The sequence below is a fragment of the Mustela nigripes genome, chromosome 4, assembly GCF_022355385.1.
Source record: "Mustela nigripes isolate SB6536 chromosome 4, MUSNIG.SB6536, whole genome shotgun sequence".
In the NCBI taxonomy this organism is placed as follows: Eukaryota; Metazoa; Chordata; class Mammalia; order Carnivora; family Mustelidae; genus Mustela; species Mustela nigripes.
This window is the reverse complement of record NC_081560.1, coordinates 50,549,638-50,565,596: the sequence shown is the minus strand read 5'-3', so window position 1 is coordinate 50,565,596 and position 15,959 is coordinate 50,549,638. Positions and strand designations below refer to the sequence as shown.

Genomic DNA, 15,959 nt, shown 5'->3' with positions numbered 1-15,959 from the left:
CTTTAAAAAAAAAAAAAAAGAATGTAGCCCCTCTCTGTGCCTATGGGATTTTCTTTCTTTTTTAAAACCTTTTTCTCCCCCCAACAGAGAGATTGAGAGAGAGTGCGAGAAGGCAGAACGGCAGGCAGAAGGTGAGGGAGCAACAGGCCTGAGCCCCAGTGTGGGGATCCAGGACCCCAGGATCATGACCTGAGCCAAAAGCAGGTGCTTAACAACTGAGCCACCCAGGTACCCCCTATGGGATTTTTTAGGGCAATATTCACTTTTAGCAGGGTTTAGAAGCCTAAGTCTTCTTCTGGCCTTCATTGTCTTTTTGTCATTGAACTCCTTGGAGATATTTAATGTCACAAAATGAGGCATTCCTGTTCCCCCTTCTTCCCCCAACAGCTCTCAGTGAAAATAGTGGAGTTAACTACTACACCTTGGGATCATAGAAAACTAAGTCACGGAAGACAACCTGCACCCTATTTCTTCCTCCGCTCCCCCCACCTACTCCGCAGTGCAGCAGGTGAGGAGCTACGGAACGTTCCCCTTCCCCCAGAACGCAGGTATATTTTAAAGTAGATAATTAAAAGTAGATCATAGTCATTCCCACATAAACAATGTGGTAAAAAATGCAGGGTTTGCAATCTTGATTAAGCATGTGGCATTTCATAGGTGTGGCCAAATCTGGCTACAAAAATCAAACATCAAAGCAAAGTACAGTATATACAAACTATAAATCTCTTCTGTAATAATTTTAAATCCCATAAAACTGGGATAAATATACTATCCACATGAACTATAAAAGAAGCCCTATCATATCATAAAATCTATACACACCCATAAAAATTCAACTTTGACCTTTTAAAATTATTGTGTCAGACACATGAATCAGTGCTTAGCAGAAGACCTTTATGTGGGTTCAAAATCTGTTTTCTGAACGAATAAATCTCAATGGTCAAATATCAATGATTTTGCTTTTTTTTTTTTTTTTCTGGCTTAAAAGGGCCTTTGGGAGTGATTTATTTGGTGCACATTGCTTTTAAGAAGTTTACAAAGCTTCCCAGGAAAATTGAAGTGAAGTTTGATTTTTTCATGGATATATTTTCTCACAACAGGTATTTATTCATGAAACATTTCTGGAGCATGTGCTGTGTGCCACACTAGCATCAGGGAACGAGGGAGGGCTTCTGGAGCCCCAGAGATGCAGGTCTTAACTCGGCAACGTCGTCTAATGGCTGAAGGGGCTTGAGCAAGTTTTTAAGTCTCTGGGCCTGAGCTACCTCATCTATAAAACAAGGCTCATACCACTGGTTTTGCAAATGTAAAGATGACACATAAAATTACAGGATCTTGTGCTGGTATGAAGTGGGCAGGGACTAAAATTTAGCCATTTTTCATGAGTAGTATTTCCATTTAGTCATCATGGTGACCTTGACCTCATGTCTTCATTGGTCTTATTTTATACATTAGGAAACAAAGAACCTCTCCAATGCTACGTGGTTAATTGGGGGTGGCTTTAAACCAAGGTCCTCTGATTTCGAATCCAGAGGATTTTTCCTTTCTGTCCCAGCTGTCTCTCTATGGCCCCTTTCAAAGCTGGGCTCTGGTCCTCCCCAAAGCCTCCACACACTGTTAAGATCCCATCGCATGGATATTTAGACAAAGAATCTTCTGAGTCTGAACTTCCAATTTCTCTGAGTCTCATTTATGTCTTGGTAAAATGAGGTCTGAGGGTCCCTCTGACTTCAAAATGCTCTAAATCTAATTCTCAGTGTCTCTTCAAATCCCAGCACCAGTGGATGTCAGCCATTTGGGAGAAGATTATACTAAGGCTTTGACTAACTTGAAGGCCCATTGAAAGGGGGTAATTCAAGGCTCATCATTTAATTTTTGTTTTCTAAAGAAATGTTGTAGAAATTCTTAATTTGGATCTATTTATTAGTAAGAGTTTCAGCTTTCTTCAGCTGCCAGTGTGTTATTCATCTTTACCATAAAACCTGGAATAAGAGATTTTTGTTCACGTATGATCCTTGTAGACTCTTTTATATTTGGAAAATTAAAATCTTTCTTTGGGGGAAAATCCTTGGTTATTCTGCCATAACAGATCATGTATTAACTTGTAGATTCAGTGGTTCGAGCCTGTTTAGTCACTTGCTTATGTTTCCAGAAGGATTTCTTATATTGGTGAAAATAAAGATGGTTGGGGGGGGGTTGTTTTTGTTCTTGATGTACCCTGTTTAAAAACTAGAAATCTTTCTAAAATCTACTGGAACAGAGAATGACGAGCACAATATAACCTTCGTGTTGGATTTGGTTGAGTTTCTCTTCCGTTACATCTTAACCCAGATGTAACTCAGAAAGTTATTTGATTTTGAGCCTGAACTGACCCGGCCCTGAAGGAGACAGCGTCTGTCAGCTTACAGGGTAAATCCAGTTTAGACGGGTTTCTAGCATCCCTCTCTGCTTCCTCCTCTCCATCCCAAATCAGAGCAACCTCTAACTGGTAAAGATCCCCAAACATTCGGGAATTTAGTATATATGGTCCTTACTGTTCAGGAATTTTTATGTAGCTTTCTTTCTACAAGCCCAAAGTCAGCAAGTTCCCTGACTAGTTGAGAATTCCTGTCATTTATTTGTATCTCTCAAGACTTTCTTACCCTGACCTGACATGTTTAATTTATGTTTTAAATGTACTTTATATAAGAGGTGAGTGGTATGGGGAGAACCAGATGGGGAAAGAGTGTATTTTAATATTTGCGTATTTGTGAGTATATCTTTTTCAGATTTAGAAAAGTCTCCCTTAAATACATCACTTCGGCAGCTGCCCAAAGACCTAACTATAGAGTCTACCTAGTGCCTGGCTCGCCTCCAGCCTTGAAGGACAGCTTGTAGAAGGGAGGACGAATGCCAGGTGAGAAATCAGGCAGGTGCCTGCGCGTTCAGGTGCCTGCCTCTGATGTGTCCCTCGCTGTCCTAATCCCTGGGGATAGAAAACATTCTGGTGCATAAGTGGGCGAGATAGATAAGGAAATAAAGAAATAGATAACATAGATAAAGAAATTTGTCAGTAGGGAGGAAGGTAAGTGGGAGCGCTATTCCAGACAGGGCGGTAGGGGCAGGACTCTGTACCACAGAATCGTCTGGGGCTAGGAGAAATAAGGAAGTGCACCGTGTGGAAAACCGGGAGAAGCGCATCAGAGGCAGAGGACATGAGCACTGCTCAGGGCTAGCCAACACTCTGTATGTTTTAAGAGAGGCAGAAAGCCAGTGCGGCTGACACTGAATGAGCAGAGGTGGGAGAGGTATCCTCTCCGGGACTAATATCTTGGGGAGGAGGGGAGAGGGCTTTGTGGGGCCACGGCCAGGACTTTGGATTTTATTCCAAGTGACAGGGGAAATCATTGGAGGGTGTTGAGCAAGTGTTGCTCCTGTTTTGAAGCAGGAGCTGGCTGTTGGGTGAGAAACTGGCTGTGGAAAAAGAGACCAGCTAATGAGTCTACTGCAATGATCCTAGTCATTGATTACCCTGGCTTGGGCTTGGAGGCCAACACCAGTGGGGGAGCCAGTGAAAATGGCTGGCTGTGGAAGGAAGGCTTCTGAAGGAAGACCCCAAGATTTGCTGATCAACAGGATATGGATTCTAAGAAAATGCTATTAAGGATGATGCCAAGGTTGCTGGCCTGATTTTTTGGGGAGAAGGCAGTTGCCAATTATTTTCCCTTCCTGCATGTTCAGCGTGCATCACGTTGTTTGACAAGCCTATGGCTTCTTTTCAAAAGCAGAAACAAAACACACATTAGGGGCGCCTGGGTGGCTCAGTGGGTTAAGCCGCTGCCTTCGGCTCAGGTCATGATCTCAGGGTCCTGGGATCGAGTCCCGTATCGGGCTCTCTGCTCAGCGGGGAGCCTGTTTCCTCCTCTCTCTCTCTCTCTTTCTCTGCCTGCCTCTCTGCCTACTTGTGATCTCTCTCTGTCAAATAAATAAATAAAATCTTTAAAAAAAAAAAAAAAAAAAAAAAACACACATTAAATGATAACTTGACCCAGAGTGGAGGTTTAAACCAGAAGGCTGGTTTAGCAGCCTTGGATTTGATCTACTGTTAGTTCTCTTTGAACATCCTGAATCTCCCTTCTGAAAACCTCTTTAAATAAGATGCCACTTTAATCAGTAGTGACAAACTCTGCCTGCTAATAGATAACAGAGCTATTTTATTGTGAATGAGCGCGCAGGGAGAGAAGTGATAAGCATGGTATTTATAAGTCCGTCCAAGAATGTCTGTTCATAGTTCCCGCGATGAGTAACAGAAAAGCAAGGAGGGCTGAGGCCAGGGAGCAAAGGGGAAAAAAGACTTCATTTGAGTCTTTTATGGGTTAGTGACTGCCAAGAACTTCATTTAACTTTTCAGTCCTAAACTCTAAACAGCACGTGGCTAGGGGAGGGGATCCAGGGGATCCAGACCAAATGGTTATAATGGCCCCAACAGTCATCCGAGAACTGAAGTTCCAGATCATCAGGAACGATCTTTTAGAATAGCTTAACTGCACAGCCTTTAGATACCAGACCTTTCCCAAAGGTCTACAAACAGAAGCAACGCTAACAGAAAGCAGTTTACTGAACCAGTCTCATTTGAATCCCATCTCTGATGATGCTCCAAGCCAGCTGCTTAGCTGTCTGCCAGGTGGCAGGAGAACAAGTCAGGAAGAACCTGTCGGTAGGACACTTGATCCCTGAGGAGAAAAAGGAAGTTGGCTGTTGGCTGTTGGGTGAGAAACTGGCTGTGGAAACAAGACCCCAGCTAATGAGTCTACTGAAGGGAATTCCTGTCTGAATTCCCCCTTTTCCGAGCTTATTTAGACGGCCAAGGCTGACTCACAGTTCTCGGCACATCAAAGTCCTCCCCGGAGAAGGTGTTACAGCCGGAGGGTGGAAGGCAGGACAGGAATGTTTATGATTTACTCTCGAACGTTGCTTATTCACAAAGGCCACGCCCCAGAGCACAATGGGAGCTGGGCACAAAGTCCTACCTGCGTTTGGTCTAAGTGAGAAGGGCAGGCCAAGTTCCAGAGTCTGATCAGCATACGGAGCGCTTTTTTGTCACCAGAAGCCAATGACCCCCGCAGCTCGGAGCACAGTAACTACACCTACGAGAGACCCCGAGGCAGGTGAGGGAGGGAGGCCACTGCAGGGAAACAGTGGGCACCGGGAGAGGCGAATGCTCCAGGCCTCGGGTTCCCTGCCTTTGACTCATCCTCACCTCACCTGCCACACAGCGGGTATTTTGAAAATCAAATGAGTCTGTGCGAGTGTGAAAAGCACAAAGGACTCTGAACCTAACTGTTCATTGTTTTGAGGAAAATTTGAGCAGCCACGTGCTTCCTCTGGTTTCTGACCGCATGAGTCATTTTGATGGGGCATTTTTGGGTCTTTGGGGTGAGAGGCGACACAGAAGAGCAAGCTGGTGTGGAGCCAAACTCTGTGAAGAAGCAATTATTTCAGTGTCTTCAGCCACTGACCACTTCGAACAACCACATCCCCACCCAAACCACAGAACAACACCGTCCAAAGGCTTGGAGTAAAGGATAGATATAGCTTTTCAAATCTCGAAAACTCCAGAGAAGAGCCGAGTTACCCTAGTTTCTTTTCACTGGGGTAAGTGAGTTCTGTCAGCATCTTTGTTAGAGTAAAATCCCACCGAAAAGTACTAGTTTGGGAGTCCTACCCAGCTTACTAGTCATTCAGTACACGCGACTCGCTGTAGAAGGTACCAGAAGGCAAAGCAGGCCCCGAGCTCTGAAAGCCGATGTGTAATGTGGGCATGTAATGTGTGCTGGGAGCCATGTGCTGTCTCCCTCAAGGCAGAAGATCTCCTGGGCCAGGAGCAGGAAGAGCCGCACCGGCAGGTACCAACATGCAACCCACCAGGCAGCCCAGCGTGCTCTTCAGTGTGTCTTAAGTCTAAGAAATTAGACATAGATGGTCTTCGCGCGCAGTGAGTCAGCAGGTCAGCATAAATGAGGCTGGAAGAGGGAGCGCAGGAGGCTGAGCTGATGTGTCTCCCGGGGGCCACGAAATGGACAGCCCTGCCCCAAACCCCTACCACTCCTGGGGCCGTGGGCAGCTGAGCACCTCAAATTCAACAGCTGCCTCTCCTTTTCATTCTATGCTCACCCAGTGATGAAATTCTGGTTTCCCAAGTCATCTGTGTATGGGGAGAGGGATGCCTGGTCTTGTGAACAAAACCTGCGGGTCCCCAGGTCAGGCCTACTCTTTAGAGCAAACGCACAGAAGGGCGTTCTAGTTTATAGATCGGTTTCTTAAAGGCTTAGCTAAGGCGACTCTGTCCTTGAGAGATGCTTCCATTCCTGGGTATCCTCAAAGAACCAGCTCTCTGAGGCCCTAAGACTTAAATTCCAGGCAGATGATTAGGCTCCCAGCATGATGGGGACTGGTGAGCCCACATGGCTGACTTTCTGTTAGAGACTCGCCAGGGACAGTCTGCCTGCTTCAAACCCCTCGAATTATACACCTCACTTACTATTTTTAACATGGCACAGTAAAAAGCACTTTCAAAAAGTTGCCCTCAAGATGAAAGCAACAGCCAAGAGCAGAACGTTCACTGTCTTCAGTGGGAGTATTTTATACCTCAGTGTAGCCCTTCACCTGAGCCATACGGCAGCCTCTGAGTTCAGCCTTATCATTCCTGTTTTAGAGAGAAAGACGCTGTTGAGGCTCAGAAAGTTTAAGTAGCTTATCTGAAGCCACACACAGAAGAAGTGCTGGGGTTAGGGTAGGAAAACAGGTCTCCATTACACCCACACACCCTATACTGCTAACAATGACCAGATCTCTTTCTTGCTTATTTCCTGGGGATCCATTTCACGGAACCAAAGACTGAGTTATGTAATGCTCTTTCTGTTTTTGTGCACGCATGTCCAGCAGCTCTGTTTTCTCACTCCGTGCCACCATTGGAGGTGCGCAAGCAGATCCTGATTTTGGCCCTGCCCCGCCGGGGGCTCCCGGGATGGAAGCTCAGCTTCACGCGAAGCCCACGTTACTACTCTTTCCTTACACCATTCATCCTGTCCTGACTGTCTGCTGTATTCTGGGCTATTTCGGGCTGTTATTTCCTCACATGAGTGCATATAATGCCATGGTAACCAAATCATATTTTCATTTATTCCCATTCCATTTTAGCTTTGGTATTTAAATAACCCAGTTGAATTTGAATTGAATTATCTTTTCCTTTTAACTACTGATTTAACTCTCACTTCCTCGATATTCGTATTTAATTTGTTTTAGCTTCTAACTGGAAACCTACTAAAAATGTGCTTTGGGATTGTGGTATATTCCTTTGCCTTTGAGTCTTAGAGAACACTGCTTGTCCTCGACAATGAAGACCAGCACCAGCCTCCTAAGTCCCTCAGCTACAGGCCTTTCCACTTCTACCTGCGGGATGCAAATCCATTGACAAAGGGGGCAGCAAGGTAACAGGAAGGAAAACAACATGCTAGCATCCCACCCATTTTCCCTCAGTTTTCCAAGAACTGGCAGGAGAGAAATGTACTGAGCAAATGTGTTTAATGCTCCCAGGCTGACATTTAGGGATATGTGGAGGGTGGACATGTTGGGTTGTTGTCTTAACTAGAGGTGAGAGGAGTCTTTTTTATTTTCAGTATTAGGACATCCTATTTCAGCTAAACAATTCCTTACTGACAGACACTCAGGATGTTCCAGTATCCCACTATTCCAAACCATGGTGTCATGTATCAATCACGACCACAAACACTCCTATCACACTTCATCCTCCACATACAACACCACGCCGAGCCCGTGGTCGAGAGTATCTCATTTAATCATCGCAAAGCCATCTGAGGTCTATAACCACTGTCATTATTTCCGCTTTAAAGAGGAAACTGAGGCACAGAGAGGTTAAGCGACTTCCCCAGGGTTACAAACCTGGTGAGAGTCAGAGTTGAGATTTGAACCTAGGCTGACCCCAGAGACCCTGCTCTTTCTTCTCGAATATTGTTATCTGCTAATGCTTACGTGGTTAAGTCTCAATGAACTTCCAGGAATGCAGGCTACATCAGTATAAAGTATGTCCACCCGCCAGATGAAAACAGGCATTGCCGGCCCCCAGCCCCCATCCCACTGCCGTCTCCCTGCACCTGGAACAATGCTAGGTAGGCTTTACACGCTCAAGAAATAGTTATTGATTGAATGAATAAATACATGAATGAATGATTCCTCTTAAAATCAAGAATGATGTCTTTTTTTGGTGCTACCCATTTCCATAGTGACGTTCATACCCCAGAAGGACAAGGTCAATGAGTAAGGGTGCACACTTTAAACCTTTAGATCAGTTTGGGCAAATGCTTCACCCTTTGAAAATCTGTCTCCCTATGGCTTTCCACAGAGGGCACTGTTGATGCCTGCTGTCAAAGGCGGGCTCTGCCTCGCAAGTGTCTTCCTGCTCACGGGGGTGGTCAGGTTTCAGTGGAAGGGAAATCGTTCTTTCTCTTTATGTGTAAATGCACTGTAATTATCTCGGTAGCTTTAAAGCCTGTGAAAGGCAGACAATAAATATTTCAAAAGCACATGTAATGGAAGGCGTGAGTGACTCCTTCAGTGCAAGCTGATATAAAGGGGTACACAACAAACAAAAAGGGTAGATAGCCACCTGCTCTGAAAAAAACTGGAAGCCTTTGTCCTCACGGATACACTCATACGTTTCTCCGAGAACAGGATTAAAGGGCTTGCTCCCAGCTCGGAAGTAGCTAGACGCATATGCCGAGACAGCGAAGGCGGCCACGTACACCTGAGGAGAGGGAGGAAAGAACGTTATTATTTAACAAACAAACATTTTTTTTAAAACAAACAAAGATATAAACAAAACAAATTTCTCCCTTGATGGTTTATTTTCAAAAGCCAACAATTTATCTCTGGTTTAGAAACAACCAAACCAACTTTGGTTTAAAGTGGCAGGTTTAAATAAAGTTCATTTTGGCCCAAAGACAAACAAAGCAAACATTTGCAAATGGCCCATCTGTCCTAATGTCAGTTGGTAGAGGCTTTTAAGAGGATGATATTTATCAAGTGAGTTCCCCTGTTCTTGAGCTGTTCAGCCAAGTCCAGTAGCTCTAACCTGGTAATAATCCTAATTCTCAGGAAGGAGAGAGAAAAATATATTAAAGGAGCCAAACTCCCCTCAGAATTCAGGAAAAGCGACCATTCCTAACTAGATACCGTGGAAACCTACAAACTCATTTTGACAAAAGAAAATCTGTGATAGCAATTTCCTGAGTTTTCTGTAACAAACCACGGGACAGGACACAGTGCCTTTGAGAGAATCTGGCTTTTCTGGGAGGAAAAATGAAAAATCAAAAGGCAAAGGAAGGACAGGCTATAGATAAACATGAAATAAGCACTCTCTGTGACACTCTCAGCATTTTTATCAGTTCTTCTTTCAGGCCACCAAAAAGACACATTATTTTTCTAGTCTTTTTTGGGGAGGGGCAAGTACAGAACATCGAACCTAGGTTGTGATAGCAACTTCCCCTTTCTACCAGTGAGTAACAATCTCAAGGCCTCCCCTCCCCAGCACATTTCAGGAGGTTTCTTATACTGGGGGAGAAAGCTGAGCGCCTTTCATAAATGTTCACTAGTCACACTACTTTTCTTAAGCCTTTTGCATATAGGACCCACTTTTCCACTCACACTACAGAATATCGTAGAGCATCTGGAGGCTTATAAAAATCAATTCAGTTTGCTCAATTCTGTCTTTGTTCTGGAAATCTGGGGATCTGTGCCTCTCTTTGACTCCCCACATGTTGGTTATCTGTTAAACAGTAAGCCCACACTGTCTATATGGAATGTTGAATAAAGCCTGAATCACCGGCACATTTTAAAATGTAACAGAATCTGGTGCCATTCCTAATGCTGGGGGGAGAAGGGAGTGAGGGAGCAGGCACATGGAAGCAACCCCCTCTTAGGCTGGTGACCTGAGAGGGATCCCATGCAGGGGCAGGAGCAGACCTGCAGAGCAGTGAAAACCCACAGCTATGGTTCTTGTGCAACGCCTTCCTGTCCTTTCCCTTCCAGGGGCATTGTATTGGAATGCAAAGCCTTCCCTCAAAGTCCTTCTCAAGGTCAAGTCCACCAATCAATCAGCTGATACTCTTAAGAGTCTCTAAATTTCTATAAGAATGAAACACCATGAAGAATATTTTAATCTTTAAAGTCAGTCTTTTAAGAAAAGAGCTGTCCACAAATGTTGACTTTCCACACTTGCTTTAGAAGCCATCTGCCTCCCTTTGTTCAGCAGAAAGTCTCTAGGAAAGAATAATAAAGAAGATAAAAAACACACAGCAGCTTTTTTCTTAGTCTTATTATCATTAGTTATCAAAAAGTCTCTTTGACGGAGAAGTCCCTGGAGACTGTGGAACTGTGGGATGCATCTCTTTTTTTTTTTTAAAGATTTTATTTATTTATTTGACAGACAGAGATCACAAGTAGGCAGAGAGGCAGGCAGAGAGAGAGAGAGGAGGAAGCAGGCTCCCTGCTGAGCAGAGAGCCCGATGCGGGGCTCGATCCCAGGACCCTGGGATCATGACCTGAGCCGAAGGCAGAGGCTTTAACCCACTGAGCCACCCAGGCACCCCCTGGGATGCATCTCTTGTCCATAGCTCTCTTCACCCACAGAAGATGAAGGGGCATCCATGTCCCTTCATCTTCAAATCACTAATGTAAAGAAGTTTCAGTAAGGGTCAAAACTAGGAAACACTTAGAATTTAGAAAAGAATGGTGTCCTCCATCAGTGAGAGGACGACTTGGGGTCAGGTCTACGAAGCCCAGGGAGGTGTGCCGACTCCAATTTAGCCCACGAGCAAATGCCCAGCACAGAGACTGCATGCAGGGGAAGACACTGAGGTCCAGCCACCCATACCAACAATGACCTTACCGTGAAGCAGGTAACATACGAGGGAGCCGAGAGAGGAAGGGACACTCAGTGTCAAAGAACAAAGTCAGCTAGTCACGGAGAGAGCTGATTTGGCCGTCACCCGACCACCAGGGTCCATTCTCTCCACCCCACAAGACAGGGGAAAGATGAGAAACACCTGGGGAACCCTTCACTGACCAGCCCATCACTTGATCAGAAGTAATACCGAGTAAAGAACAGAAGGTGAATTTTTCCAGGATGAGACTTTTTTTTCCCTTTCCTTTTCTTTTTTTAACTTACTCTATAGCATCAGAGTAGGGTTGGAACAATCATCTTATGTAAAAGCCTCCACTACGAATGTTATTTTCAAAAATCTAGTTGATTGTGGGACCATTCCAAGAATAAACAAAGCATTCTCAAGGGAAATATACCCTGGACAGGAAAAACAGCTTGAGAAATTAAATTCTGTCCACCCAGGATAGTAAAAAATAAACATGCAGACAGCCTTCAAAATATGGTTTCCAGTCAGGCATATCGGGACAATCCCTTGGAAGGCTCTGGAGAAAAAGGAAGCGTGACACCTCAGAGCTGAACTACCCAGAGGCACTGACACAGAGAAACTCCCCACCAAATGCCAACTCCTGACACATGACTGCAAACCACTAGGCACAGGGGAACTAGAGGCTGGTGAGCCAGGAACCCATCGGCAGAAGAATCCAAACGATGCGCAGAGGCGCGCCCAGAGCTCTGGCTCAGCCCGGCTTAGCTCTGCTGGGCCGTGGGAAGGGCCTGGGGGCGGCCAGGCTGGGGGGGACGACAGGACCACCCAGCGGGAAGGTTAAGTCCTCACCATCCTTTCCAAGGCATTGGGGATCTGGGCGGCCTTGTCCAGGAGCTCGCTGTACTCGAGCTCCTCGCACAGCCGCTGCAGCGTGTTCAGGGGCTCGTTCAGCTCCACTGGCATGGCCACTTTGGACAGGTCTTTCCCGATGTTGTTCCGCAGGATGTTCCACAGGCTGACGGCACTGGCGCTGGGGCACGGTGCCGGCAAGCACGTTCTTCGTTTGGACTTGGCTTCGCCGCCGCTTTCAAGCACAGGCCCTGAAAGGGAATTCGGCCCCATAGTTTGTAGAGGACTTTTTATTATATTACTTAAAAAAACACAGAAATAAAAACCTGACCCAGCAAGTAGTCGATTCTACTGTTAATCTCAGATATCTAGGACTGAAAGCCAGACAATGAAAAGAATGGACGCAGAGCTCGATTAAGCACCGAATATGACGTGTGCTAAGCCCCACAGACTTTACTCACAGGGAGGTCTTCAAGTCCCTTACTCAGAAGCCAGTGCCACAAAGCTTAAATATACTTAGGGTAAAACTGGAAACTGGATTTCTATGCTCCTAGCAGTTACTATCTATACTTTTAAACTTCTCAGGTTTTTTTTTTTTTTTTTTTTTTTAAGTAGTCTCCATGCCCAGAGTGGAGCCCGACAGGGGGCTTGAATTCCTGACCCAGAGATCAACACCTGAACAGAAATCAAGAGTCAGATGCCTAACCAACTGAATGATCCAGATGTTCCTAAACTCTTCCAATTTTTTAAACTTTTTTTTTTTAAGATTTTATTTATTTATTTGACAGACAGAGATCACAAGTAGGCAGAGAAGCAGGCAGAGAGGGAGGAAGGGAAGCAGGCTCCCTGATGACCAACAAGCCGGATGAGGAGCTTGATCCCAGGACCCTGGGATCATGACCTGAGTGGAAGGCAGAGGCTTTAACCCACTGAGCCACCCAGGTTCCCCGACTCTTCTAATTTTTAGAAAGCACTACAAACTCTGCTTTTTTAAAGATAATCTTTTTTTTTTTTTAAGATTTTATGATTTTATTTATTTATTTGAAAAAGAGAGAGAGAGAGAGAGAGAGAGATAGACAGCACAAGCCAGGGGAGTGGAAAAAGGAGAAGCAGGGAGCCAATGCTGTGTCCATCCTAGGACCCTGGGATCATGACCTGAGCCAAAGGCAGTCGCTTAACCAATGGAGCCACCCAGGCATCCCTGATTAAAAACTCTAAAGCCTTTAAATATCTCTTCAAATTCTGATAACAACGATTATTTATTATAGAAAAAATGGTAATGAAAATAAAAGTCTTCCATTAATCCCACTACCTACGAATAGTAGCTGTTTATATTTTGGAATATTTTCATGTAGTATTTTCTCCAACCACAGAGCTCATATAGCACAGCTAGTTTTATGTTCTGCTTATTCCCTTAATTATTTTTCCATGTTATTTAGCATTTTTCTAAAATATCATTTGTAATGACTGTAAAAGAAATTCATGCTATGAATATGCCATAATCTACTAAATCATTCCTCTATTATTGGGCTTATAGATTTGTTTCAATGTTTTGCTATGAGGCAAATAAATAAATAAATTAATTAAATTAAATAAATCCACTAGTGACTATTTATATTCTTAAGATTTGATTATATCTCTGAGTATTTGCTTCAGATATGTAGACATGCAATTACTATGTCAAAGACTATAAACATTTTTAGACATTTGATTCATAGGATCAGATGGCTCCTCAAAAACGCTGTAGCAATTTCCTATTTACCAGCAGCACATGTGTGTCCATCTCTTGAGACCTTTCTGGGATTATTATCATTTGTTTTCAATTTTGGGCAAATTTTTGAAATTTGGACAGTATTATTTCCTTGTTTCAACATTCATTTAAAAAATTCCTAGGGTGATTTGGAATGCTTTCATAAATACTTCCTTCCTGAACTGTCTGCTTCCTATTTCTAACCAGGATATATTTCTTTCTTTTTATATTTGTTTTACAATCAAATCACTGTTTGGCATTTATCTTTAAATTTAGACCATGTGGTTCATTGATGAAACAAACACTTGCATCTACCAGTCTTTTCCTTTGTGACACTTGCATTGGCTCAGGCTCTGACATTCTTTTCCCATCCCAACTGAGCCTATTTTTAAACAAAATCTCACCAACATAGGCGGAAGGGGCATTTTATCTGCATATATTTATCTACTAAAAATAAATATTTAACATTTACTCATTGTAAAGCCAATAGCTCTGAATAAAGAGGCTGCTTTGATAAACAGAAAAGTATGAAACTGGGACCATACTTAGCAGTTTCACAGTAACCTAAGCATCCAATTAATTGTTGAATTTAATTGCTTGACATAAGCAAAAATCTGATTTACCCAAGTAAATCAAAGTAATTTTTACCCAAGTAAATCAAAGTAATTTTTAAGAACAGTTTTTCCACATCATCTCAAAATATTTTCTCTGATTACACTAACCTAGATTTTGAAACAACACTACATGATGACTATTATCTACAAATAACTAGTATCTATCTAGTTTTTACTCTGGAGCAGCAGGTCTTCAAGAATTTTACATATATTACCTTACATGTTTTTACATATACTTTACATATATCATCTCTTAAGTAATTTGCCCTAGAATACAGTACCAGTGAATGGGAGAGCTGAGGTTAACCAAGAGAATTTGGTCATGAATCCATATTCCTAAGCCCGGAACCTCCCACAACACCCATCATAGTGACAGGGAATCCTAATATTTGCCTCCTGATTTGGGGAGGGAAAAAATCAACAGGAAGCACTCTAAATATCTAGCCTTTCTTATGGACTCAGAAAAATTCTCCTGTCTTAAATTATCAAGAACTGGATTCAATCCCTATTTCCTTTTGTAGGCAAAAGTGTGTCATATGATGCACATGTTATTTCTACATCCAGTCTTTTCAGTAGAGTACTGAGGTTTAGAAGTCTAATCTTCAGTGGAGACAGTTAAACTGGAAGACACCTATTTTTACTTCTAAATACTGCTGAAGAAGAAAGCTGGTTTTGGCCCAGTGTTTGTTAAAGCCAAGGCAATGTGTTGGTCAGCATTCCAGCAAAATGGCTGTGGAACAGGATGGAGTGAACTGGCCCTAGCTTCAATGCTTCTCCTGGCTGATGTCAGCTCAGCACAGTTGTAGTCCTATGTTCTGGGACAAGTCTTCCATTTCCACTATACCCCCTCAACCTTCTAGCCTTGCACTCCCCTTGGTCCCTCCCCAAGGCCTCAAAGAGAATGAGGGCTTCAGCGTTTGTCTGTCGTCCTCTTGCATGGCGAGAGGGCCATTTTAGTGTGTGAGCTGTATGTCAAGGGAATGTGATGTTTCTTCATCTTCTTTCAATTCACCTCTTTGTTTTTCTAGAAAAACAAATAGCTCCCATATTATTGGCTTTCTCCTTTGAGCCACTGGTTCTCAGACTTTTCCACCAAAGGGTTTATCTCTCCGGGAACATTTCAAACAAGATAGAGTATAATAAGCATCAAACTTCTAGCAGGTCTGATGCTATAAGGATGTTCTGCTAGAAAATAGTAAAATTACCTGCCTTTTTCATGGTCCCCAGAGAGTAGGCTCTTTGGCCTTCAGAGGGCAACTCATCATCATTGTAATTCACACATACTAACTAACCTGGGAAGCACCAACACAGAAAAAGCACTGACATGGTCCCTCTCCTCTGGATAGATATGAAAAGAGGTGGTGCCATTATGTGATACAGACAAACCTCAAGACCCCAACACACATCTGATGGTACAGGATCCATGCAGAGAACTGTCCAGAGGGCTGACACCTTCCTAAACAGATGTTAGTCTGCTTCTTCAGCTCCTACATCGGGACTGTTTGGGGAGACACTCTGGGTATCCCATGGTAAAAAGTAATATTTCTTGGGCATCACTTTGCTCTTGGGATCAAGCAGTAATAAAGGAATATCTCAGGATACCTTGACAGCCCCATCCTCCCCTCTAGGAGGTAGCAGTTACTTTTAAATATGTTACCTTGAAGAATCTGAGGCTAAATTACCACTTAGAGGGGAGCCTGGGTGGCTCAGCCAGTTAAGTGCCTACCTTCAGCTTAGGTCATGATCCTGGAGTCCTAGGATCAAGCCCCATGGGCTTCCTGCTCAGTGGGTAGTCTGCTTTTCCTTCTGCCCTTCACCCTG

General features: G+C 43.7%; 1 protein-coding gene across 5 annotated transcripts in view; it reads right to left on the bottom strand.

The window, feature by feature from the left end:
* OSBPL3 (oxysterol binding protein like 3) overlaps positions 1-15,959 on the bottom strand; it is a 176,261-nt gene that overhangs the window by 22,434 nt on the left and 137,868 nt on the right. For all 5 annotated transcript variants that reach the window (XM_059396712.1, XM_059396713.1, XM_059396714.1 and 2 more), the window contains 2 exons: positions 11,775-12,025; positions 8,666-8,803 (listed from right to left, as the gene is read on the bottom strand). In XM_059396712.1, the coding sequence (XP_059252695.1) occupies positions 8,666-8,803; positions 11,775-12,025 (389 nt within the window). The remainder of the gene's footprint in view (positions 1-8,665; positions 8,804-11,774; positions 12,026-15,959) is intronic.